Source organism: Podarcis vaucheri (genome assembly GCF_965113315.1).
Source record: "Podarcis vaucheri genome assembly, chromosome: 13".
Classification (NCBI taxonomy): Eukaryota; Metazoa; Chordata; class Lepidosauria; order Squamata; family Lacertidae; genus Podarcis; species Podarcis vaucheri.
This window is the reverse complement of record NC_138751.1, coordinates 13,609,115-13,636,333: the sequence shown is the minus strand read 5'-3', so window position 1 is coordinate 13,636,333 and position 27,219 is coordinate 13,609,115. Positions and strand designations below refer to the sequence as shown.

At 41.9% G+C, this 27,219-nt stretch overlaps 2 protein-coding genes across 2 annotated transcripts in view; both read left to right on the top strand.

The window, feature by feature from the left end:
• The window catches only part of LOC309516482 (olfactory receptor 4K3-like), a gene marked incomplete at its 5' end in the record, with an annotated part of 34,824 nt that extends 19,992 nt beyond the window's left edge, over positions 1-14,832 (top strand). Inside the window, 2 exons of the mRNA XM_082195248.1 lie at positions 1,324-2,263; positions 14,581-14,832. Of these exons, the coding sequence (XP_082051374.1) occupies positions 1,324-2,263; positions 14,581-14,592 (952 nt within the window). The 3' untranslated portion in view covers positions 14,593-14,832. The remainder of the gene's footprint in view (positions 1-1,323; positions 2,264-14,580) is intronic.
• Positions 14,833-22,929: 8,097 nt separating this feature from the next.
• On the top strand, positions 22,930-24,006 carry LOC309516884 (olfactory receptor 4Q2-like; the record flags this gene model as incomplete). The annotated part of the gene is made up of 1 exon (XM_082195840.1): positions 22,930-24,006. One exon carries the CDS (start codon positions 22,930-22,932, stop codon positions 23,872-23,874), a length of 945 nt encoding a protein of 314 aa, XP_082051966.1. The 3' UTR covers positions 23,875-24,006.
• Between the last annotated feature and the right edge of the window lie 3,213 nt (positions 24,007-27,219).

The following is a 27,219-nucleotide window of genomic DNA, read 5'->3' as shown; positions in this document are numbered from 1 at the left end:
GGATGGTGTTACTGGGGTAAATTTGATGTTGCCAATTTAGGGGTGGGATCAGTGGTTATTTAAGCAAGGTCCACAGCTTTCTCTTTCGCTGTGGACATCGGATCTCCCGCCCGCCCTCCCTTGCTTGGGCTTGCGCCTTGACCTTGCTCTGCCTGTCATGGGGTCGTTCGCCTTGGTGCGGGGGCCCAGTAGGAATTTTTCCAATTGGCTGATTAGTGTGTGCCTTTTGGGTTTTGCCTACTGCTTAGCAAATCGTCACAACTTGTAAGGTTGGCGGTTAGGCATTGGTTAAATTGGTTGGTGGAGGGGTATGGATTGGCTGTGCCTGCCCCTCCAATGCTGCTGCTGCTGGGAATTCCGTTAAAGGAATTCTGGGGCTTACCATCCCTTCGTCCAAACCCTTGGAGCAGGGTGCGGGCCGTGTAAGTTCCCAAGGAACAAGCAGGGAATAGCTGAGGGTCTGTGTCGCAGTCCCAGCTGTCCCTGGTCTTGTTCCTCCACACGCTGACTCACGGGAGTCAGCGCTGTCCCCAAGGCGGGGGGGACAGATAGTCATAACCAATGCCTAAGCAACCACTCTCAATTTGTATGAAAATAAAGTTGTGGCCAAAAGTATGCCAAAAACCTTAAACAAAAATTATGTGTGATGTGTGAGTTATTGGGGTAGGGGTTTTGGGGGACCTCAGCACGCAACAGCATAAGTTTGTGCAAAGCAGTGGTGAGGAGACACAGAACAGAAAATAGCAGTTTTAAATGATGGAAATGGTCTGAGCAAAGTGGGAAGGAAGGGACACAGAAGAAAAAGACAGTTTTCAGCAGCAGCAGCAGCAGCAGCAGCAACAACAACAGAGGTTTGAATAAATAAGTAAAGGGATGTGGAATAAAGTTTTAAACGGTGCTTTTTTTCTAAAAAGAAAGGTGTCAGTACTGCATAACCTTGAGTACCCCCAGAAAAAATCCCTGGCTTTTTAACACAATATATTCTATTCAAACATCTTCCAGAAAAAGCTATGCAGAAGATCAGTTCTGGAATAAATGTTTCATTCATAGAGAAGTGAATCAAAACTACCCCCTTCACTTAGAAACAAATGAAAGCTAGACATGTTCATTCATTTCAATTGGTTTACTCCGAAAGGGGAAAACATTGGGTTTAGCTTTGGTTTACTTACTTGTTCCCTGTCCTCTCTCTCAAGGAACCTATTTTATGATGTTTTAGCAATTTTATAGCACACTAAGATGATTTCTTCAATGAGCTGGCAGCTTAGAAAATATTTTTGAATGAATGAATAAAAAAATATGTTTACTTTCCCCTTTTACAGGCTAAATGGGGCACCTTAAAGAAAACCACACAAGAATAAATGAATTCCTTTTGATGGCCATATCCCCCACATGGGAGTCCCAAGCCATCCTCTTTGCGGTCTTCCTCCTGGTTTACGCATCTACCATAGCAGGAAATAGTCTTATCATGCTGACAGTGACTTCTGACCTTCGACTGCAAACACCTATGTACTTCCTGCTGGGGAACCTCTCCTTCGTGGACCTTTGCTACTCCACAGTCACAACCCCTAAAATTCTAGTGGACCTTTTGTCCAAGAAGAAGAGCATTTCCTTTGATGCCTGCATGGCCCAGCTCTTTTTCCTCCATTTTGTGGGTGCTACCGAGATGTTCCTTCTCACTATCATGGCCTATGACCGGTATGTGGCTATTTGCAAGCCTCTGCACTATCCCAATATCATGAACAGGCAGCTTTGTAGCTGGCTGGTGGCAGCCTCTTGGACTGGGGGCTTCATCCACTCCACAGTCCAGTTAGTTCTCACTATAGGGCTTCCCTATTGTGGGCCCAACCAACTGGACAACTTCTTCTGTGATGTCCCACCGGTTATCAAGCTGGCCTGCACTGACACCTACGTCACTGAACTCCTCATAGTCTCCAACAGTGGCCTCATCTCAATCAGCTGCTTTGTCATCTTGGTTGCTTCCTATGCCACCATCCTGGTGAGGATCCGCTCCCCTGAGGGACGGCGCAAAGCCCTCAATGTCTGTGCCTCTCATCTAATGGTGGTGACATTGTTCTTTGGTCCTTGCATCTTTATCTACGGTGGGCCCTTATCCACTATCTCAGTAGACAAGCTGACCCCTGTCCTGTACAATATCAATATCATTACTCCCATGCTGAATCCATTGATCTACACTCTGAGAAACAAAGATGTTAAGTCAGCCATAAGGAAGCTGACAGGGAAGGAAACAATTTCTGATGGGAAGGTAGACATGTGATTCCCTGGATTATTGCTTATAGAGACCTTCACAGCAGCATAGTTGGGTGTAGCATGTAATTGGAGAGTGTTGAAAGCAACAATTTTTGATAAAAATTGGACTGATCTTTTAACAATGTGCTTTGGCACATTTGAAATATGAATTAAGTACCCATCATATTCTTTTTTAATGCTGAGGAGTTAGTAAGAAATCTAATTAACAAGAACAATAAGAACCTACAGGCTTAATCAGCAAGTCCTTTATCAGTAAGGAGGCTTCATTTTTAAAAACCAATATTATGGCATTGTGGTTTTCATTTCCTATGCAAAAGCCCTGCTAGCTTCTGGTCAAATCCCTATTATTACTGCCTGACTGTGATGTAGATATCATTGGCAATCAAATAAAAAAGAGGTTAAATGCATGTGAATATAACCTGTAATTAATTAAACTTAGTATGTGTATTAAACAAAAATATCAGTTTTTGATATATAAAATTTAATAAACCTGATAATGTGATATTTTAAGTTGCAGAACTGGGAACACTCTTGAGTCCAGAAACATATTTCATTGACACTACCAAAGTAATTGTTTTTAAACAACCACCCTACTCCAATTATTCTGGGAACATGACATACATGTTCTTTTACCCTTTCTCCCCACACTATGGTTCTGATCCAGCTTGCCTATTCTGAACATGGAAGGGGAAACTAGAAATCACTTTCTGTGAACCCCTTAGATCCCTATGCCCTTCTGTCACCTATCCTGTAGCCAAATCCAAGCAGGTGCTACTGAATCATTTACATGCTCTTTCCCTGTTTATCTCTCTCTACCCTTCCTTATTTTAAACTGTAAGATACTTGGAAGCAGAGCTCTTCTCTCTTTCATGTTGTAAAGCACTGTGGACAATTATGGTGCAGCAACATCAAATCCTTTCACATTTTTTAAATCAAGAAGGTGCTTACAAAGTACAAATACATCCTATGGCACATAAAAGGTAAAGGGACACCTGACCATTAGGTCCAGTTGTGGACGACTCTGGGGTTGAAGTGGTCATCTCGCTTTACTGGCTGAGGGAGCCAGTGTACAGCTTCCGGGTCATGTGGCCAGCATGACTAAGCCGCTTTTGGTGAACCAGAGCAGTGCACAGAAACATCGTTTACCTTCCTGCCAAAGCAGTACCTATTTATTTACTTGCACTTTGATGTGCTTTTCAACTGCTAGGTTGGCAGGAGCAGGGACCGAGCAACGGGAGCTCACCCCATCGCAGGGATTCGAACTGCCAACCTTCTGATTGGCAAGCCCTGGGCTCTGTGGTTTAGACCCTTAAAAACTAAGGAGTAGTCCCTTAAAACTAAGGAGTAGGTTCCACCGAGATTTGAACTCGGATCGCTGGATTCAGAGTCCAGAGTGCTAACCATTACACCATGGAACCTTACACATGGCACATGATAAATGCCACTTAAAAGTAAACTGTACTGGGGAGGAATTTCTTTTACAAATTCTCAAATTCTTTCCCTCACTGGAGACATCAGAGCAGTAACTTTGGCAAGAAACTCCCTTTGCAGTCACAATCATTCAGCTCCGCCATACTCAGCACATCAGTTTGCCCTGCCAAGATCAATCAGGAAGTCTTTTCATTATTCTCACTTGCTGACTTTCAAAGGCATTGGGTGGCACTGGAATGCCACTTCCCACTTCCCAGTGCAAGATCTTAGTGGCAGTGGAGAGATGTTCCTCATGCAACCTCAGAGTGAGTAAGGAGAGAGCAAGTGAGATGGACAGGGCTGATGGGGTAGACATGCTCTAAATTCACTGAGCAATTTCCCCCCTTAAAACACAAACTAGGCTGCAAAAAATGTTACAATCTGTCTTGTAATTCCCAGATAGGTGTCATCCAGATGTTTCTGAACTACAACTCCCATCACCATTGACCATGCTGTGTGGGATTGATTGGAGCTGGGGATGAATAACCCTTGGGCAGCATCCCACTGGCTGCCACCAATTCTCTATTATAGGATTTGTGACTATAGGTACTTTTGAGAGATTTTAAGGAGTGGCATTTTGCATCTTGTGATTGTTTCATAATTCTTTCAGTTGTCTAGCAGTCCTTATCAAGCACAAAAGCAGGGCTGGCACTACCATTGGGCAAAGTGAGGCAATCACCCTCAGTGGCACATGTTGGTACCATTTTATAACTTGCTTTGGGTTAGGTTTTGTGAAAAAAGCAGCTAATTAAAGATACTTGTGATGGTGGTGATAATATTACTGCTATGAGGCAGCAGCTCTCTGGTTTTCCTCTGACACAATCACAGACATTCTCCAAGATTGTTGAGGCAGACAAAAGTAAACCAAACTGGAATGAAAAGTATTTATAGGGAGCTGAAAGAGGAATCTCTGTTTGTCCTTTTTCATTCTTCTGGGATTCTTTCATTCTTTTTTGCATGCTTATGTATTTGAAAAGCCTACACAACCTGTTAAACCAGATTGCCTGCATCTGGTTCAGTTTGGAAGGTGATCTCTAAAGGCTTGCTGACATTTTCCAGTATATGTGTTTATTCAGAAATATATAGGCTGGGTGCAGGTGAAGTTGTATCCTAAATATTCCCCCAGACTGTCCAGGTCCAATGCACCTCTATCAGGTTCCTGGGGAGTTCCTGGGAAACGTTGTTCTAAATCTGCCATGAAGATGTTGGCATACTGTGGGGCATACTCTGTTCTGAAACCATATGCCATCAGTGCTCTCAGCTATGTACGTGACACCACAGATTTTCTGAGAAAAATACAATCTTTAAATAATCTTCCCAACAATACTATACTAGCTACTATGGATGTGGAATCTCTGTATACCAACATCCCACACAACGATGGTTTACAAGCTATAAGGAACACCATTTCAGATAAAACCACAGCGGACCTTGCCACCAAACTCTGCCAATTTGTCCTTACCCACAACAACTTCAAATTCGGTGATGACCTGTTCCTTCAGATCAGCGGCACAGCAATGGGCACCCGCATGGCCCCACAGTATGCCAACATCTTCATGGCAGATTTAGAACAACGTTTCCTAAACTCCTACCCACTCAAACCTCTCTTGTACCTGCGATACATTGACAATATTTTTATCATCTGGACACATGGTCAACAGACCCTGGACACCTTTCACCAGAAATTTAATGATTTTCACCCCACAATCAACCTTACAATGAATCAATCTATGCAAGAAATACATTTTTTTGGACACTACTATAAAAATACAGGATGGGCGCATAGACACCACCTTATATCGTAAACCAACTGACCGACAAACATATCTACATGCCTCTAGCTACCATCCCAAACATACCAAACAGTCCATTGTATATAGCCAGGCACTACGTTACAGCCGCATCTGTTCCAATTCTACAGACAGAGACTCTCACCTAAGAGATCTACAGCAAACCTTTTCAGAACTAAAATACCCAGCAGATGAAGTTAGACAACAGATCAACAGAGCCAGACTTATACCCAGAGAGAACTTGCTGCAAGACAGACCCAAAAAAGAAAATAACAGAACACCTCTAGTCATCACATACAGCTCCCAAGTTAAAACAGTACAACGCATCATCAGAGATCTACAACCTCTCCTGGACAATGACAGTTCTCTTTCTCAAGCTCTGGGAGGAAGACCTTTCATTGCCTACAGACAGCCACCCAATCTTAAACAACTCCTAACCCACAATAATACTACAACCAGACTTAACACGGACACTGGCACCAGAGCCTGCAATAAACCCAGATGCCAACTTTGCTGCCACATACACCCGGACAACACCATTACTGGCCCCAACAACATCACACATACCATCTTGGGACTATTCAATTGCTCATCGTCTAACATTGTGTATGCCATCAAATGCCAACAGTGTCCTTCAGCTCTCTATATTGGACAAACAGGCCAAACCTTACGCCAAAGAATAAATGGACATAAATCTGACATCAAGAATCACAAAACAGAGAAACCAGTAGGAGAACACTTCAATCTCCCAGGACATTCTATACAAGATCTCAAAGTAGCTGTTTTACTACAAAGGAATTTCAGAAATAGACTGGAAAGAGAAGCTGCTGAATTGCAACTCATTACCAAACTTAAAACCATGGAGAGGCCTGGTTTGAACAAATACATTGGATTCTTATCCCATTATACATGACTAAGCCATTTCTCACCTTTTCACCCCTTGCCTTTTCCCGTAAGACCTATTACAGTCGTTAAGAGTTGTCAACAGGCTCATCTCAGCTATCTGCCAATCTCCCATTCCCACCACCCTTCTGAGTAATACTCCTCCCCACCTTCTCACTATATAGAAGGACCTGGCAACTTCTGTTTCAGTGTATCTGAAGAAGTGTGCATGCACACGAAAGCTCATACCAAGAACTAACTTAGTTGGTCTTTAAGGTGCTACTGGAAGGATTTTTTTTTATTTAAACTGATGTGTTTTTTTTAAAAAAATGTGAGGGGCATTGAAACTTTGGATGTATGATTTTAGGACCAAAACTATTCTTTTGATTTTATGGTGGTTAAGAAATCTGAATGATGACAACAACAGCAAATTACAAACTTAATGAGCAAGTCCTTAGACAGTAATGAATCTTCATTTTAAAATAGATATTATGGCAGTATGGTTTCCATTTCTTAGGTTGATTACCTTCAAGCTTCTGACTGAATCCCAATTGTTAATTCCTGACTGTGATGTAAATGTTGCATATACTCAGATAAACAAAGAGGTTTAAAATATGCAAAAATAACAATAAGCTAAGTATTCAATAAAAAATGAACCTGCTAATATATGGTGCAGTGTGTATACATAAAAATATACCAAATATATATTTATATGAATGTTGTGATGGACAACCCTTGGGTCTGCCTCTTTGTGACCCAACAGCCAGTGGAAGCTGACAAGTAGATCAACTAATCAAGAGGCGTGGGGGAATGGGATGTCAAGGACTGGCTGGATGAGGAAGAGCATTGGAAGCTGCCCACCCAAAATCCCCTCAGGAAGGACACAGAAGATGACTTAGATCCTGGATCATGGTGGTGGGACACTGAAGAGCAGTCTGCAAAAGGGACAAGCTCAGAGGTGCAAGAAGCAAGGGGGTTGAGTGATCAAGAATGGTCAGAAGAAGGAGGGCATTCCAGGATAGGGTTAGAGACTGAGAGTCACAGTGTGAGCACAGACTCAGACAAAGAGGAGTCAGAGGTTGCCCTTGCTGCCCAACAACAGAACAGTCCCAATTCTGCTGGCTCTCCTCCCCCTCTGACACCCCACTTGAGGAGAGTCCTGCACATTGCCGAACAACAGGCCAAACAGGTCTAGAGGAGGAGCCCCCCCTCAACACAGCCTTTGTCTGCTTGAAACGAATCCAGAGTGAGAGGCTAGAGGGGGAAGGTCAGGGCTAGTGATCAATTTCAGCAACATCTCAGCTGGATTAAGAGAAACCAGAGGACTCTACTGTGTTGTTATTTTCTGTTAATAAAAAGCTGATTGCATTCCGTGTCTACCATGTGTCCCTGCACTGTGGTCAATGTGGGCTCTGGCTAGCAGACTCAGATAGGATAGAGGAAACAGAGTGGGTTAGTGTTGGCGTTAGGAATAGTCTGTGGCCAGACAATTTTCTCTTTACCTAAAGAGAGATTTAAGATTTGGAGGGGCTGGAAGTGTTCTTTGGGTGGAATAAAACAATAGCCAGTCCTAGGAAGCATTTCTCTGTCCACTAGAATGTCTTCAGTGAAGACTTATTAAACATCATTGTTAAGCTACAACCTCTTATATAAACATATAAAGTTCCTGTTTTGTTATAAGTGCCTTTACTTCATTTTTCTGGGTGAGAGCTGAATGGTCACAAGTTCCCCTTCACCTATTTATACCATCTTGCTTCTGGTAAATAAAATACTCTCCTACAATTGGTTTAGACCAGAACCTCTGCTATGGGAAGAGTACAGGCAGCTGGTCTCATTTCACCACCTTAGGCAAAACAGGAATGTCGGCAGAGTCTTGGTCTATTCAATACTGTAAAGCCCCGTGAACACTGGTGTTGCAACACTGTGGATTGCTTTCAGATTTATAAAGCAAGAAGGTGGCTGCAATGTACAAATCCATTCTAATGGACTTGCTAAGTGAAGATTAAAGGAAAACTGGCTTGAGGAGGAATTTCCTTTGCAAGTTCTCAAAGTTTACTGCCCTTCTCTCACTGGGAATACCAGAGCAGTAACTTTGGAAAGAAACTCCCTTTGCAACCACACTCACCAGCTCCTTAATGCCTACACATATGTGCCAAGACTCAAAGAGATAATTAAATAAGACTTTTCATTGTTCCCATTTGCCAGCTTTCAAAGTCATTGAGTGACACTGCAAGACCACTTCTCACTTCACACTCCAAGATTTGATTAGCTGTGAAGAGATGTTCCCTGTGCAACCTCAGAGTGAGTAAGGAAGAGAGTGCAAGTGAGACACACAGGGCTGATGGGGTAGACCTGATATAAATTTGCTAACCAATTTCCCTCCTTCAGACACAGACTAGCTTGCAGAAAAGGGTTAGAACCTGTCTTGTAATTCACAGCTAGCTAATGTGTTCTCCAGATGTTTCTGGACCACAGCTACCATCCTTGAGCATGTTGCCTGGGACTGATTGGAGCTAGGGTTGAATAAACCCTGGGTGGCATCCAATTGGCAGCCCTGTTCTAATTCTCTGTTATAGGATTTGTAATGATAGATGCTTTGGGGTTGAGAGATTTTAAGGGGAGATTTTGCATTTTGTGATTATTCCATAATTCTCTCAATTGTCTTATGATGCTTGTCAAATAGAGAAGCAGGGCAAAGTGAGGCAATCACTTGAGGTGGCACGTGGTGGTTCCATTTCAAAGTTGCTCTGGGTCACATTTCGGGGGGGGGGGAGCCAAATAATAAGGGATGGTGGTGGTGGTGATAATGCTGGGGATAGGTGGAGAGCAACCCTCTGGCTGCTTCATCTCACACACCACATCCAGTCCCCAAGATTGTTGAGGCAGACACAGTTGAATCAAACTGAGACAATAAGTCCTCATGTGAAGCAGAAGACAATTGGAAAGAAGGGTCTGTGATTCTCCTATTTTCTTCTCTCTGGGATTGGGTTTATTTCTCTTTCTGCAAGTATGTGTATTTCAAAAGTCTGCCCAGCCTCTTGAACCAGGTTGCCTGGATCTGGTTCCTGTTGGAGGGAGATCTCTGGAAGCTTATTGGCATTTTGTAATATGTGTGTTTATTTGCAAAAATACAAGCTGAGCATAGGTGCTGGAATAGCTTAAAAACCCTAATAGACTGTCAAGGACCACTGCACCCGCCAACATCAGGTTCACAGGGAGCTATCCAGTACTCCCCCAAACCCTGTTAACTCCCAAGTCCCAAAATTATCTCTTGCCTTCTCTCTGTGTATGTTTTCCCCCTCCAACTGCAGTTTCTCCTCTTAGGTAGGCATCTCAATTGCACAATTCTTAGCTAGAGTGGGGAGCAGAGCTTCTGGGCACTTGCAGAAGACCTGTTTATTGAGCAGTCAGCCCAATTCATTTGTAATTTGGTTAGGCAACATTGCATCAAGGAAGTGTTGCCACATACTTCCCTCTGCATTTTTCTTATCAGAAAAAAGTTAAATATTTGGGGGTAAGCATGTCTAGAGTGCAAGATTTCCCAAACAACTGTAAATGTACAATCTGAATTCGCCATAAAGTAACTGAATCCTACCTGAAGATGATGACACCCTGAAAGGGCCCAGAAAGAGATCTTAATCTTAGATATTGCTTGGACCACACAAAAAGCCAGCTATTGATAGCAATCTCCCAATCACCTTATTAAAGGAGACATTTGACATTTGTCAGGACTAATAAGGTATTATGTGGCAGTTCTATTGGTTTCATTAGCTCTCTCTTATCCCCATCCCCTACCCCCAATGTACAATATGGATAGAATTTTAAAATGTCCTGATGCAGAACTACCTGGGTCCTCAAAAGGTAAGGTATAATTTAATGACATAAAGTTTGCATTCCAGTGCACACTTTTCTAGGACTGTGGTGTTAATCATGTTTGCTAGAGTTACTGAAGATACCTTAAAAACTGCTTCATTAGGAGAGTGTTAAATGATACCCACTGCCATCGTGGGTGATCATTAGAAGAGTTTTCTGTGTAAGGACTTGAATACAGTGGGACCTCAGGTTAATAACTTAATTCGTTCTGGAGGTCCGTTCTTAACCTGAAACAGTTCTTAACCTGAGGTACCACTTTAGCTAATGGGGCCTCCTGCTGCTGCTGCGCCGCCACCGTACAATTTCTGTTCTCATCCTGAAGCAACGCTCTTAACCCGAGCCGCTATTTCTGGGTTAGCAGAGTCTGTAACCTGAAGCGTCTGTAACCTGAAGTGTCTGTAGCCCGAGGTACACTGTATGTTGTGAAAATTTAGTGAAGAAGGCATCCCACTACTAATTGTGTTAGCCTATCTATAAGGGTGCTTAGAACAGTTCCTTGCTGTGCTAGTGAACTCATGACAAGCAGTGCCTTGGCTCTTATTGATGCTTTTATGGTTTTATGGTATTAATTAGACTATATATTACCTTACGATATTGCGTTTGAAAGTGCTGTTTATGAATATGTAAATAAAGAAAACAGAACTTGTTACCCTCATCCCGTTTAAAGCGCTGAGTAGTTCCAGGGATATAGTGCTTAACTGGATCTAGTTTCTATTGGAAGTTACTAGAGGTTTATTGGCATTTTGTAAAACTTGACTTTGTAGTTCCCTAGCCAATTGTGCAGGGGCAGACCTTGGTAATCTTTCATAATAAGAGGCCTTTATGAGGCCACATTTGGCACCCCCAAATGTATATTATTATTTTGCATCCCGTCAAACTGATATAGAAATATAGTGAACTGGATGCTGCAAAAATGGGAAATTGCTAAAATGAAATTGACAGTTTTACTGATTCCTACACCTTGTATATTCTGTAGACACCTTGACATTCTGGAGACCAGATATATAAAATGCTTGAATGGACAGACAGACAGAGAGATATTACACTGTATACCTAAAATGTTGTTGCTATTGACATTCAACCTGTGAAAGTTGGCAGTCCCAGGCAATTGCTGTCAGTGTCCAAAAGCTTACACCAGTAAATGTCTCCAGGCACCTATACAGTATGTGTAGTTTGTATGGCAGAAGAGTGGGAAAATAAAAGTCTTCAGATATTGATCAATTGTATCTGGAAATTCAAACGTTCACATGATTTTGAACTTTGGGCCTGATTTTGGACTTTTTGAACTGTAGGGGTAATGAGTGTCAATTGACAACTATGCTTAAAAACCACCTAGAAGCCCCATCACGGGTCAAAGAAACCAGACAGGAGTCAGGGGTGGCAGGACTAACGGGGCCCTGTAATGTATCTGAATAATAATAATAATAATAATAATAATAATAATAATAATAATAATTTATCTCTCGCCCTCCCCAGCCGAAGCTGGGCTCAGGGCTGCTAACAACAATAAAATAGTGCAACATTCTAGAAACATTTCATTATAAAATTAATTAAAATCAAATCAAATTGATGGCAACCATTAAGATAAAGTTATGTGAATATTGCCAAAGGAGGGAGTCAGGCTGCGCCCTGACCAAAGGCCTGGTGGAACAGCTCTGTCTTGCAAGCCCTGCAGAAAGATGTCAAGTCCCGCAGGGCCCTAGTCTTTTGTGACAGAGCGTTCCACCGGATTGGAACCACAGCCCAAAAAGCCCTGGCTCTGGTTGAAGCCAGTCTAACCTCTCTGTGGCCTGGGACCTTCAGGATGTTTTTATCTGAAGACCGTAAGTTCCTCTGTGGGACATACCATGGCTTTGCCAGGAAAGGAACAGCTTGGCCACAGCCATGCAAGCCTTGGCAACTTCTAGAATGCATTATTGCATGGGTAGGCAAACTAAGGCCCGGGGGCCGGATCCAGCCCAATCATCTTCTAAATCCAGTCTGCAGATGGTCCGGGAATCAGCATGTTTTTGCATAAGTAGAATGGGTCCTTATATTTAAAATGCATCTCTGGGTTACTTGTGGGACATAGGAATTCATTCATTATCCCCCCCCCAAAAAAAATAATAATCCGGTCCCCCACAAGGTCTGAGGGACAGTGAACCGGCCCCCTGCTGAAAAAGTTTGCTGACCCCTGCATCATTGCAATGCACTCTATGTAAGGCTACACTTGAAGCTGCAGCTAGTGCAGAATGCTGCATCCCAGCATTTGGCCAGAGCACCTCCTTATTAACATACTACAATAGTGTTGAATGCTGTGCACTGTCTGTCATTCTGTTACTAGGCCAGAATATTACTGAGCTAACCAGGCAATACCTCAACTCCCCATCAGACACCCAGAAGAAGAAGAAGAAGAAGAAGAAGAAGAAGAAGAAGAAGAAGAAGGGCAGCTCTGAACAACTGCAAAGCATAGTTCAATCCTTGCTTACATTCTATCAGTGATGGTTAATTCATTTAGGAATCTGCCTTAGTTGGTAACTAAAGTCATCAAAAGCAGGGGGGAAGGATCACTTTAGCAGTATTTATAAGGATGGGGCAAAATGTTACCAGCCTGAAGATGGTGAAGAAGAGGAGGTTGTGGCCAAAAACTAAGAAGGTGTTTTGGACAGTTTGTTTTAAGCTTGAACACTGAGCACATTCTACCCTGATTTAAGTTGCGTATATGCCATCCACATTTTAGGTCCAACTGCACGCTTTTAAAAGCCCCTTGGAGGTAACAGTATTATTGTTGGTGAATAAAGTGCTTAAACAACCTGGATCCAGGTTACTCAAAGGAACAAATTTTCCCTAGTGTACAGGTTAGAACAGTATAATCACTTGGCCAAGACTTCCTGACTGTCTCACAGTTATCTCCTGTTGATTTATTTTCTTTACCAACTGAAAGTTTTTATGGTAGTGGCTACTTGTCCATCTCTTGATAATATTTTTAGCTTCACCAAGCACTTTTAGAGAATTGATTAGATTCAGTCTTGATAATCTGATCCATGTTTTGTGATTTAGAGTTGAATTCAATGGTAGTCCTATTCAGGGGAGAGCCAATGAAAATGATGGGCCATTCATTTGAATGGATCTACTCTAAGTAGGAATAGCATTGGAGACAGCATTTATTTATTTATTTATTTGGTTGGTTGGTTGCTTGCTTGCTTGCTTGCTTGCTTGGTTATAGCTGGCTATCCTCCCCCCCAAGCAGCCAATTTTATAAGGTTTCCTTATTTTATTTTGCACCCCCATGATCTGCTTTAATGAATTGGCCACTTATCAAAATTCTTATTAAATAATTAAATAATTAAAAATGCTTCTTTCCACTTTTGCAGGCAAAATGGATCACCTGAAAGGAAACTACACCAGAGTCAATGAATTCCTCTTTGTGGCCCTTTCTCCAACATGGCAGTCCCAAGCCACCCTCTTTGTGTTCTTCCTCCTAGTCTATGCAGCCACCTTAGTAGGAAACAGCCTGATCATGCTGACAGTGACCTCAGACCCTCGACTGAGAACACCCATGTACTTTCTGCTTGGGAACCTCTCATTTCTAGACCTTTGCTACTGCCATGTCACAACCCCTAAGATGTTGGTGGACTTTTTGTCTGAGAAGAAGAGCATCTCCTTTGAAGCCTGCATGGCCCAGCTCTTTTTCCTCCATCTCTTGGCTGCTGCTGAGATGTTCCTCCTCACTGTCATGGCCTATGACAGGTATGTGGCCATTTGCAAGCCTCTGCACTATCCCAATATCATGAACAGGGAGCTCTGTAGCTGGCTGGTGGCAGCCTCTTGGACTGGGGGCTTCATCCACTCCATGGTTCAATTACTCCTCACTATAGGCCTTCCCTACTGTGGGCCCAACCAATTGAACAACTTCTTCTGTGATGTCCCACCGGTCATCAAGCTGGCCTGCACTGACACCTACATCACTGAGCTTCTCATAGTCTCCAACAGTGGCCTCATTTCAGCCAGCTGCTTTGTCCTTTTGGTGATCTCCTATGCAACCATCCTGGTGAGGATCCGCTCTCCTGAGGGACGACGCAAAGCCCTCAATGTCTGTGCCTCCCATCTAATTGTGGTGACATTGTTCTTTGGACCCTGCATCTTTATCTACACTGAGCCTTTATCTGCTATCACAGTAGACAAGCTGACCCATGTTCTTTACAATATCAATCTCATCACCCCTATGCTGAATCCATTAATCTACACTCTGAGAAACAAAGATGTGAAGTCAGCAATAAGGAAGCTGACAGGGAAGGAAATAATTTCTGATGGGAAGGTAGAGACGTGATTCTAAAGACTTTCACAGAATATCCTCCAAAGAAACTATCTAAACAGCCATGCTTTTGCTTTTATGGAGAAGGGTGGATAACAAATTTAAATAATAACAACAGCAACAATATACAAATCTAACCTGCAAATGCTTAAGCAACAATGACATTTCATTTTAAAACTGATATTATAGGACTTTGGTTTTCTTTTCCTATGCAGAAGCTTGAGATTGAATCACAATTATTACTCCCTGACAATGATGAAAATGTCCTATGCAATCAAATAAATAAAGAGATCAAGCACATGAAAATACAACATGTAATCAAATAAACTGAGTATGCATATTTAAACAAAATATCAATGTTCAAATAAATAGCATTAATATACGGGATAAAACAATGGTGTCCTGTGTGTGTGTGTGTGTGTGTATGAATGAAATGTTGTATGTAACTTAAAAATATAATATAGTTGGTGAGCTTCTCCATAGACCAGAAGACTAGGAGTGGCTCTGCAAATATTTTGGGGTGGGGTGGGTGAGAGAGTCAGCAGTGAAATCTGAAGTGGGCAACATAAAGATATACAGACATAATTTTATTTGTAACATCACAATGCTTGGATAATTGTCAAGGTTTAAACCCTCCCACCCAGCCCAACTCTGTGATGGAAAATAATGGCACCTCTACAGAGCCCTAACCTTGACATTTTCCAATTTGAGTAAAGTGGAAAAGGAAGACCAAGAGAAAAAAGGAAGCAGTGGGGAAATCCATTTAAAGTATAATAGGCAGATTGACTCATGAGAACAGTGTCATCAATAAGCTACAGTGTTAACCCTCTCATCACTGATTTCATCTGGCAAAGTTACAGAGGTGGAGGCTTAGTCATTGTTTCAGAAACTATATCTCTCCCCCCCAAATCACTCTCTCTATACCTAATCCTCACTAGGGGACTACATTTTTTAAAGCCAAAATCATTTATTCTCTTTACCTACTTCTGTCTGTATCATTCTGGTTTGTATCTCACAAAAAACCCCACCTGTCCTGCCCATTTTCCCCTTCAGCTATGTGGTTCTCTGGCATCACCCTCAGATCGACTTCAGCCCCCCTGTAACCCACTCTCACTAAGTTTTAGAGCCCTGAACTGGATTTCTATTAGGCCTTTTAAAAATTATTTATTTTTCTGCCTTCACAGATACTGAATGAGTCCCACCTCAGTCAGCAGTCACCCACAATTTTATTGATCACAGAGATAGTAAATGATTTTACAATAGTTCAGTGCAAAGGAGCATATGGTTTCGGTAACATACTTAAGATGTGACTTCGGTTCATATGAACACTCCTACCTACTCTACCATTCTAAATATATCCAGGCTAAATATACACTCACCATTTGTCCCCAAACCATGACCATTAATAACACCGACCCCACTCTCTCACTAATACTACCACAGCTACCCAAACACTTTACCCCACCCCCATGAAACTCCAACTATCACTGCTCCTTTCAACTAAAAACCACCAGTAGTCAATTTCCCTATCAAAATTCTTATCCAGTTACTATTTACTTCCAACATTCCAAACACAATCTCTCCCTCTCCCAGCCTAACACCTTATTTCAAGTATTATACAATCTGAGAAAAGAGACAATACACATACTTTTGTAAACCAAGAAAATCTTTAATAAACATTATTTGAAATGCACTGCACTGGCTTCCAGTGCATGTCCAGAAAGAAAGAAAGAAAGAAAGAAAGAAAGAAAGAAAGAGAGTTTCGATTTGATACCCCACTTTTTCACTACCCTAAGGAGTCACTACCCGAAGGAGTCTCAAAGCAGCTAACATTCTCCTTTCCCTTCCTCCCCCACAACAAACACTCTGTGAGGTGAGTGAGGCTGAGAGACTTCAAAGAAGAGTGACTGGCCCAAGGTCACCCAGCAGCTGCAGGTGGAGGAGCGGGGAATCGAACCCGGTTCACCAAATTAAGAGTCCACTGCTCTTAACCACGACACCAGAAAGAAAGAAAGAAAGAAAGAAAGAAAGAAAGAAAGAAAGAAAGAAAGAAAGAAAAAGAAAGAAATTATACTCACCTATAGATTTAGCAAAATATATATACTATCACATACTAGTCTACTGTAATTATTCTAATATTTACACACTTTCATTTATATATACACCAGAGCATCACAGGCTCCCACTCCCATCAGTCCCAGAAGGTATGGCCAATGGTCAGGGATGATGGAAGTTGAAGTCAATACAGCATATAAAATGTCAAACATGAAAAACAAGAAGCTGGTTGCAAAGTACAAATCTACTCTACTGGACTTCAGTGCAAATTAAAGGTAAATTAGGCTGAGGGGGAATTTCCTTTACAACTTCTCAAAGTTTTCTGTCTTTCCCTCATTGGAGACATGAGAGCAGCAACAGCGGAAACAAACTCCCTTTGCAATCAGAGTCATGCAACTCCTTAATGCCCAGAGCACCTGTTTGCCTCGCCAAGATCCAAATGGATAAATTGAGATGTCTTTTCGTTGTTCTCATTTTCTGGCTTGCAGAAAGCATTCGATGCCGTTGAGTGACAATAGAAGACCACTTCTCACTACTCATTCCAAGATGTGATCAGTTGGGGAGAGACATTCTCCATACAACTTCAGAACTGAGTAAGTAGAGAGCAAGTGGAATGAACAAGGCTGATGGGGGAGACCTGAAACAAATTTGCTAATCATTTCCCCCCTTCAAACAGAAACCATCATTTCCTCCAGATGTTGCCAGACTACAACTCCCCTTATCACTAACCATGTTGGTTGGGACTGATGGGAGTTGGTGTTGAATAACATTTAAAGGACATCTCATTGCCTATCAATGTTCTATTTCTGTTATAGTATTTGCGGTGATATATGCTTCTGTGTTGAAAGATTTCAGGGGTAGGTTGTGATTATTCCGCAATATTGTCAATTGTCTCCTGTCAAGCACAGAAGAAGGGCTGACCCTACCATTAGGCAAAATGAGACAACTGCTTCAGGTGGCCAACTAACTCAGGATAATAATAATGGGGATTATTATTACATTGATGGTGGGAGGTGCTAGCAGCACCCATCAGTTATCTCCCTGCTCTGGAGATCACAGCTGTGTACCACACAGCCTGCCTTGAAAGAACAACCACTTTGCATGCAGAAACTCCCAAGTTCAATCCCTGGCATTGCTAGGAAGGGCAGGGAAGCCCTGGGGAGCCACTGCCAATCAGTGTAGACAATACTAAGCCAGACTGACCTGTAGGTCTGAGTCAGTACAAGGCAGATTCCTATGTTTCTATGAAGTCACTAAACTAGTCTGCTGCCTTAAGGTGCAATGGAGGAGGATACTCTCCCATTGCCAGAGTCAACTGCTAGTCTAGTCAGTTTCATTCAGAGAGAAAGCAAGGCAGAGAGGGACACACAGAGAAAGCAGAGAGTGACCTATAAAACCATAGCAACACTCTAAAAGCACCAAAATAGCAAAGCCAAGGGTGACTATGGGGTTGCATCTTGCTTCAGGCCGAGGAAGCTGGTGTTTGTCCACAGGCAGCTTTCCAGTTCATGTGGCCAGCATGACCAAACCGCTTCTGGTGCAACGGAACACCGTGATGGAAACCAGAGCACACAGAAACACTATTTCCTTTCCCGTCACAGCAGTACCTTTACCATAACCATGCTAGAGTGCTGACTGTCCCCAAAGGTACCTGATCCTGAAGCAAGGGGCTTTGAATTCTTGTTGTACAGATATTTTGGACTGCAACAACCATCACAGTACAGCCATGCTTACCTGAGCAAATTGGCGGAAATGGTGGAAAATTGAAAACATCTTGAGGAAGCCAGGCTAGGAAAGGCTGCCTGAGAGTGTTTCGACACTGGGTCTCTGACTTACATAGTTGTAAGTAAACACAAACATTCCAAAATGATATCAACTTTCAGTGACTTTCTTCTAAAGGAAATCAATTCTGAATAAATGGTACACTTCTCAAAATTCTCACTACTCAGGGGCATGAAGTGATTGTGACTAAAGGAGATGAAATGGGACAAGATTTTTGATATAAGCAAAGTTTAACCAAGCAGAGACAAAACATCTCACAGGGAGCTGAAGGCATCTGGCAGAGGGGTAGCTGCTTGTGATATTTTCATCTTTCTGGGGTTTGCAAGCTTGTACATTTCAGAAACCTACACAGCCTGTTGAACTAGATTGCCTGGATTTGGTTCCCTTTGGAATGAGATCCCTGGAGGCTTTCTGGCATTCTGTAATATGTGTGTTTATTTAAAAAGATACAATCTGAACAGAGGTAAAAGTAAGCATACTAGCAGACAGTCAGTGTCCACTGTACCCCCCTCAGGTTCCCAGTGAACATTTCCAGACTTGTTTATTGTGCATGCATCCTGATTTAATTGTGGGGAGGTTAGGCAGCATTGCATCAATGAAGTGTAAACTCACACTTTCCTCTGCATTTTCTTCATCACAGAAAGTGCAATATTTTGGGAAGTGTATTGTCCTGCAAGACCTCCAAACAGCTGTAATTGCTCAAGATGAGTTTGCCAGAATGTGACTGACTCTAATCTGAAAATAGCAACACTCTAATAGTACCAAGAGAGGGACGCGGGTGGTGCTGTGGGTTAAACCACAGAGCCTAGGACTTGCTGATCAGAAGGTCGGCAGTTCAAATCCCTGCTCCTGCCAACCTAGAAGTTCGAAAGCACATCAAAATGCAAGTAGATAAATAGGTACAGGAAGGTAAACGGCGTTTCCGTGTGCTGCTCTGGTTCGCCAGAAGCAGCTTAGTCATGCTGGCCACATGACCTGGAAGTTGGACGCCGGCTTCCTTGGCCAATAAAGCGAGATGAGCGCCGCAACCCCAGAGTTGGTCACGACTGGACCTAATGGTCAGAGGTCCCTTTACTTTTTTAATACTGCCAAGAAAGAACTCTTCATCTCAGATATTCCTTAGTCATTTAAAAGGCCGGTTGTTGATAACAACCAATCTTCCAAACAAATGCAACATTGGGCTGCTACATCAGGACTAATATGCAATTCTTCGGCAATTTCTCCTGGCTCCATTAACCCTCTCTTCTCCAGCCACCCATCTCCCCCATTGTACAATATAGATAGAATTTTAAAATATCTTATATATGCTTTAAAAAGTCAAATCAACTGCAGGTGCATAAAGGATGTAATTCGGTTCACACTTTTCCTGTCCCATTGAACACAGTGGAATCAATCAAGACTAACAGTGAAATCCTATCCATGCCTAACCAGAAGAAACAGGGTAGAACAGAACCTTGAAATGGCCCTTGACACATCTCAGCTATTCCTATTTCTGGAAAGGAATAGCTTAGCCATAATGCTGTAGGCTTTGGTATCTTCTAGACCATATCCTCCAATTGCCAAAAAGATGCAGGGACAATCACGAAAATGTTCAAGCCATCACGGGACCAGGTTATTTTAAGCAGTATCTTCACCAAATTAAGGTTTTTAGCATAGTGGCACCAGGATTTTTGCAAGACTGTGACTATCGAAATCAGACAAGCACTTACCATTGAAGTACTGGGTCACTTTCTAAAAACAAGAATTTTTAGATAAATGGTTTGATTAAGCACTGGCCATTTCTTCTAAATTTTATGATTTCTGGATTTTACTAATCTTGGTTTGAATGCAATGCTAATGCTCCTCCGAGCAGACCTATTGAAATATATTGTCCTAAATGAGTCATGTTTATTTATTTCAGTGGATCTACTCTAAGTAGTTTTATTTTTTATTTCCCGCCTTTTCTCCCAAAGTAGCTCATTTTATGATGTTGTAATGATTTAATTGTATATCACCAAGATATTGCTTAATGAGCTAGCAATATATATAAATCTTTATTGTGGACCAACGACCCATAACATGGATTCAGAATAAAATACAGATTCATACAGACAACCCCTCAGGGAAGGGAGACCGAAGCGTTATTTGTTTAGTCATGTTGATCTTTGATTCTTATGACTACTGAAATAAACTTTGCCACAGCCACCGTGATATCTTTGGACTTGTCATCCAGAAGATATTTGGTATAGTAGGCTTCAGATTGACCCGGTCGATTTGCCAATAGTGCTTTAATCAATAGCTCCCTAGCTTGATAATATTGTCCGCAATGCAATAAAATGTGCCTCATGCAGTTGACATCCTGAGAGCATACACAGATCCTATTTTGATAAGGAATATCTCTCAGTCTGCCATTTAACACTTCTGATGGGAATACATTTAATCTGTCTTTGGTGAAAAGATGCCGATATGTTGGTACAGACAAATTTCTAAGATATGCAGGTGTCTGAAAAATGGAACCCATAGTAAATTCCTACTGCTAATGGGCCACAGATAACATGAGATTGAGATTGGAGATCACTATATGATATGTCCCAGAGCCTTTGCCTCAGAGATTCAAGGGCAGTATCATAGCCCAGATGGTACAGGAGAGAAGGTGGTATACCAATCAAAGTGGCTTTTTTTCTTTTTTTAAAGTAATATTTATTAAAGTTTCATAAACAATCAAAAGCTTCAAAGTTTAAATATAGAATACAAAAACAAAAAAAACTACAAAAATGAGAAAATACAAAACAAAACACATAGAAATACACAATAGAGAACAGTTAACAGAATAGAAAAAAGAAGAAAAAACACCAAAAAACAAAACAGAAAAAAGTTTAGTATTTTCATATCTTATACTTCATCCACTAGTTTCTTAACCTCCTCACACCTCCCTTTTTGTATTCCAATTCAGATATTTAGTTCAGCAAATCCTTACCCTCTATCATTTATCCTTACTCAACATCTTAACCTATAATAAATATATATTTTCCACCATTATCAATCCATATTTACATATTCTTATTAATCTTTTAACCAACACCGCTTGTTTTCAGTCCAACATCCCTTTAACATTCATTAATTTTACAATATTTCTGTAGATAGTCTTTAAATTTTTTCCATTCTTCTTCCACTGCCTCTTCTCCCTGGTCTCGGATTCTGCCAGTCATTTCTGCCAATTCCATGTACTCTATCACCTTCATCTGCCATTCTTCCAGGGTGGGTAGATCTTGTGTCTTCCAATACTTTGCGATGAGTATTCTTGCTGCTGTTGTGGCATACAAAGTGGCTTTTCTAACCATAATTTTCATCCATGAGCTGGTAAACTCCTCGTTGTTTAGGTATGGAGGTAACCCCTTCCCTAGGCCAAAGACTGAGATCTTGAGCCAGTACTTCAGGGCAGCCCACCATGCTTTAGTTGATAGAGGACATTCAGCTGTTTCTAAAAATAGTATTGCATTTGGAACACATTTTATCAGAGAAATTTTGCCTGGAAGCCATCAAACCTGGAGAATGAGCCATTGAACCAGACATTTGAGGCGCAGAGGAGTTGAGAGACAGATTTTGCATTAAATACCTTAATGGCTGGTGGAACATAATGGCCTCCCCTTGGATAAAAGAATTGAAGTATAGCCAGTTTGCTTACCTCCGCCTTTTGATAGGCTGTCTGCCAATGATGTTTCCAGGACCTGGAATGATGGAATAAAAGCCCTAGGTACCGGAAGAATTTGGTCTGCTCTGGTACCCATTTACTCGGGGAGAATCTCTTCTCAAACACCAGGACTTTTGATTTTTCATAGTTGATGGATAACCCATTACCAGAGCAGTAGTCTGAGAATTTCCTTAGTTGGTAGTTCAGGCCAGGTCTGGTTCAGGAGAGGATGGCCATGTCATCCGCATACAGCAAGAGAGGGGTCTTTCTCGTCCCCATTTTTGAAAGATGGCCCTCAGGGTCCATTAAGCTTGCCTCTAAGTCATCAAAAACGAACTGAACAATGCATCCCTTTCTCACTCCCTTGGCCATCTCAATACAGTCAGAGAGCAGGCCCTGCAACCTGCACCTAACCTGCAAATTGCTTCCACAGTACAGGGCTTTAATAAGATGTAGGAGGCGTTAATTCTTAGTACTAGCTGTAATTTGGACCATAGTTGGAATCTGAGGATGGAGTCAAAGGCAGATTTCAGGTCCATAAAGGTCACAAAGAGTATTCCCTGTAGAGGTCCGGTGTACTTCTCGGCTTTCCAAAATTGAAAGCAGACTGTAGCTCAGGTGTCCATTTTTTCCTACACAATGCTGGAACATTAGCTTTATCAATTTTCCCTTGTTCTATGTGAGAGCGCTGAATTGAATTTTGGCCAATAGTGGAGATGATCACTGTTATTGATATTGAAGTTTTTGATTAATTAAAAGGCCTCCCTGTTAGTGAGACAGTAATCTACTCTGCTAGCAATTTATAAATAACTAAATAAATTTCTCTCCATGCTTTCATAGGAAAAATGGAGAACCTGGAAGGAAACTACACTCGGGTCAATGAATTCCTCTTGGCAGCCCTTTCCCCATCATGGCAGTCCCAAGCCGCCCTCTTTGTGGTCTTCCTCCTGGTCTACACAGCCACCCTAGCAGGAAACACCCTCATCATGCTTACAGTGACCTCTGACCCTCGGCTGAGCACACCCATGTACTTCCTGCTGGGTAACCTCTCCTTCCTGGATCTTTGCTACTCCACCGTCACAGCCCCTAAGATGTTGATGGACTTCTTGGTTGAGAAAAGGAGCATCTCCTTTGATGCCTGCATGGCTCAACTCTTTTTCCTCCATTTTGTGGGTGCTGCCGAGATGTTCCTCCTCACCATCATGGCCTATGACAGGTACGTGGCCATCTGCAAACCTCTGCACTATCCCAACATCATGAACAGGCAACTCTGCAGCTGGTTGGTGGCAGCTTCTTGGACCGGAGGCTTCATCCACTCTACAGTCCAGACCATCCTTACTATGAGGCTGCCCTTCTGTGGACCTAACCAAGTGGACAACTTCTTCTGTGATGTCCCACCTGTCATCAAGCTGGCCTGCACTGACACCTATGTTATTGAACTCCTCATGGTCTCCAACAGTGGCCTCATCTCAAGCAGTTGCTTTGTCATCCTGGTGACCTCCTATGCCACTATTCTGGTGAGGATCCGCTCCCCTGAGGGACGTCGCAAAGCACTCAATGTCTGTGCCTCCCACCTAACTGTGGTGACATTGTTCTTTGGTCCTTGCATCTTTATCTATGCCAGGCCTTTCTCCACTTTCTCAGTAGATAAGCTGGTCTCTGTCCTTTACAATATCATCACCCCCATGCTGAATCCCTTGATCTACACTCTGAGAAATAAAGATGTGAAGTCAGCCATGAGGAAGCTGAGAAGCAGGGAAACAATTTCTGGTGGGAAGGTAGACATGTGATTCCCTGCATTCTTCCCTATAAAGACATTCACAGCAGCTAAGATGTACACAGTGTGTTAACTGGAAAGTCTCCAAAGTAATTATCTAAACAGCCATGAACTGATAAAATGTGAGATGCTTTGACTCCTCTGATATATGATTTTATGACCCACCCTGTTCTTTTGCTAGTATGGTGGATGGTTTATAGGAAATCATTATCATGATCATTGCTATTTTTCTAGGAAAAGAGATGCTGGAATTCACCCTGAACACCTCCATTGTCTTATGACAATGGTGCCCGAGAGCTGCTGGAACTGAGTTCCAACGAGTTCCAGCTGAATAAAAGCCCTGATATGATTATCACTCTACACTGAAATCATTAATTTACTCAAGCCATAGGGAAGTCTCTGAAGTTTAATACATTTCTGAGTATTCCATCATGTGCTAGTTTGGGCTGATGAGAGTTGTCATCATCTGGAAGGCACTAGGCTGGGAAAGGCTAGCATACATTTCATTCATTTAACGAAACTGTGTTATTACTACCCACAGCCCATAGCCATATATGTATCATATAATTAGTTCGTGTACAAACAAAGAGAGCTATTATTTACATTGTGTGCTGAGGTTTAATAAATAAGACAGTTAAATGGGGAAGTGACTAGAAAATGGGATTGTCAAAATGGGACCATCAATATCCTTGAAGCACCACTGAAATAAAAGAAATTGGCTATTGCTAACTTTTTTAATGAGGTCCTCTGGGATCACTGGAAGGTGTTTCTTCTGGGCTCAGTATATCCTTGGATGCACTTCTTCGATAAGCAATATAACTATGGGGATGAGGAAGATTTCTTCTGCCAGAAGGGCTGTCTGCAAATTGAAGGGCAACAAAGGGTAAATGTTTGTCTCATCTTTGCTTTTTTTACATTGTCTTTTTGCATGGCTTTAGTTTTCCTCCCTTGCTCCTCTATTGATCATTTGGTTCAACCAGTTGTCCTGCTTGCTGGCATCTGGTGGGCCACTCTGAGAAGAAGATGCTGGGGCCACTGGCCTCATCCTGCAGACCCTTCTTATGTTCTTATCTTCCTTGCTAATCACTACTAAGGAATCAAAGAGAACACGGATCTGGTGGAGGATCAGGATGGGAGGCATGGTGGCTGCTTTTTTCTGGCTGCCTCAAGCCTTTATGGCAGAGTTGGCTAAACTGCAGCCCTCCAGCTGTTGTTCAGCTCTCACCAGCTCCAGGTACCATGGCAGTGGTCAGGGATGGTGATAGTTGTGGTCCAGCAATATCTAGAGGACTAGTGGTTCCCTACTCTTGCTTTAAGGGAACAGCCATTACTTTCAATGCAAAAATTAGAACGAATTTGTATTAAAATGCTGATTGATTTTGATTAGGACTCTTTTTCTAAACAAATATCAAACTGATGTTGAAATGTGGGAAACTGAATTTAAGATAGGAAAAATGAGAAACCAAGAAACTGAAAATGACAAATCCTTCTTTCCCTAGTCCCTGAGCTCTGCATGTGTGGCCAGCACTACCATTTAGACAAATTGAAGAAGCTGCCTCAGCTGGCAAATGCTGGAGGGTGGGAAATGTGGAGGACAGAACTGTGTGTTCCATATGGTCTTCCCTTTGCATCCTAAGCTAGTTGTAGTTGATGGGTAGTTGAGGATTCTCTGGTATCAAAGCAATGTTAAGCTGCCAGTTTTGTCAGCAGCTGAGTGTGGTATTATGGGGTGGGGGCACCATCTTATTCAGGCTTCCTCAACCTCGGCCCTCCAGATGTTTTTGACCTACAACTCCCATGATCCCTAGATAGCAGGACCAGTAGTTAGGGATGATGAGAATTGTAGTCTCAAAACATCTGGAGGGCCGAGGTTGAGGAAGCCAGATCTAATTCATCTCTTCAGGCAGCAAAAGGTTTCTGCCGGATCTGCTCGTGGTCTTGAGAATCTCTGTGGTTGGAGGGAGGAAGGTGTAGGGTCCACCATCAGCAGCAACAGCACTGGATCTTTGTCTTGTTAGCCTTAGATTTGGGAAATGAGCCATAGTGGTAATCTGCACTTCAGAAGGTCCCAGGCTCAATCCATTCAGATAAGTGCAAGTTTCAAACAATAGTTGTCTTGTGGTTTATTGTATCTGAAAGTGCAGATGTGGTCAATTTGGCTTTAACTGCACACTGAATTGAATTTCTCCTCTTCACTATCAGTGACATCATGTTCAGATCACAGAGGACTCCATGTAACTCATCTCCTGGGTTTAGTTTTCTGAACAATATGCAAACCAAAGAAAAGACAACCTTTGAAATTCACACCTGTTTTAATTTTGTAGTATAGGATTTATAGTCACCTAAGTCCTACCCAGAGTTGACCCATTGAAATTAATGAATAAAAGATTGCCATGTCCAATAATTTCAACGTGTCTGCACTGAATAGGACTAGAGGTGAATACCATCCTAGTCCTACACCTAAGTAATATGTACAGAATAGATTATAATACAGCAAAATGTGCATTAAAATGCACATAAGTGTAAATAATATTTAACGAAATTGATTAGATCAAAGGAAATTCTTTTGCAGAAATCTGTGTATATTTTGCAAAATTGCATACAAAAATATGTATATTAGGAGAAATTTGCAATAAAATGATGATAAATATTTATGTGGTTTTCTTTTTTAAAAAACCACAGAGTGATGTGTAAATATAGAGAATTTAAGATTGGAAAGAAACTGAGAGAACCTGAAACTGATAGATCTACCCATCTCTACCTGAATTGCAAAGGAAATACTTTTCCTATCATCATGACAATATTCCTTGTGTAAATTTGGCCGATTGTGAACAGAAAATGAAGTATGAAAAAAGGAATAGTGGCATTAGAAGGCAAAAACAAACACAGACATGTATGTATGATACATTTGCTTGTATCAATATTGTACTCTTGCATCAGTGCTGTATGTGTCCCTGATTCCTATTTCTAGATAAATGCAAAACATGCATATAATTGACAGAGGTGTTATCAAACTTGGGAATAGAGGAGAACAAGGAAAGGATTGTTTTGTTTCTTTGCATTTATGTTCTACCTTCTATCCAAGGAGCTCAAGAAGCCATACATGGTTCTCCCCCACCTCATTTAGCTCTCACTACCCTGTGAGGGAGGTACATCGGGATTCATTGCTGTTGTTTGAGGCTCAGATGGCTTCAGTGATGCAGAGTGCCTTCCATCATCTTCAGCTGGTGACCCTGTGGACAGGGATAGCCTAACTTCTGTTGTCTATGCTCTGGTAACCTCTAAGTTAGATTACTACTATATGTGGAGTTGCCACTGGATAAGGTTAGGAAGCTTTAACTGGTGGAGAATTCAACAG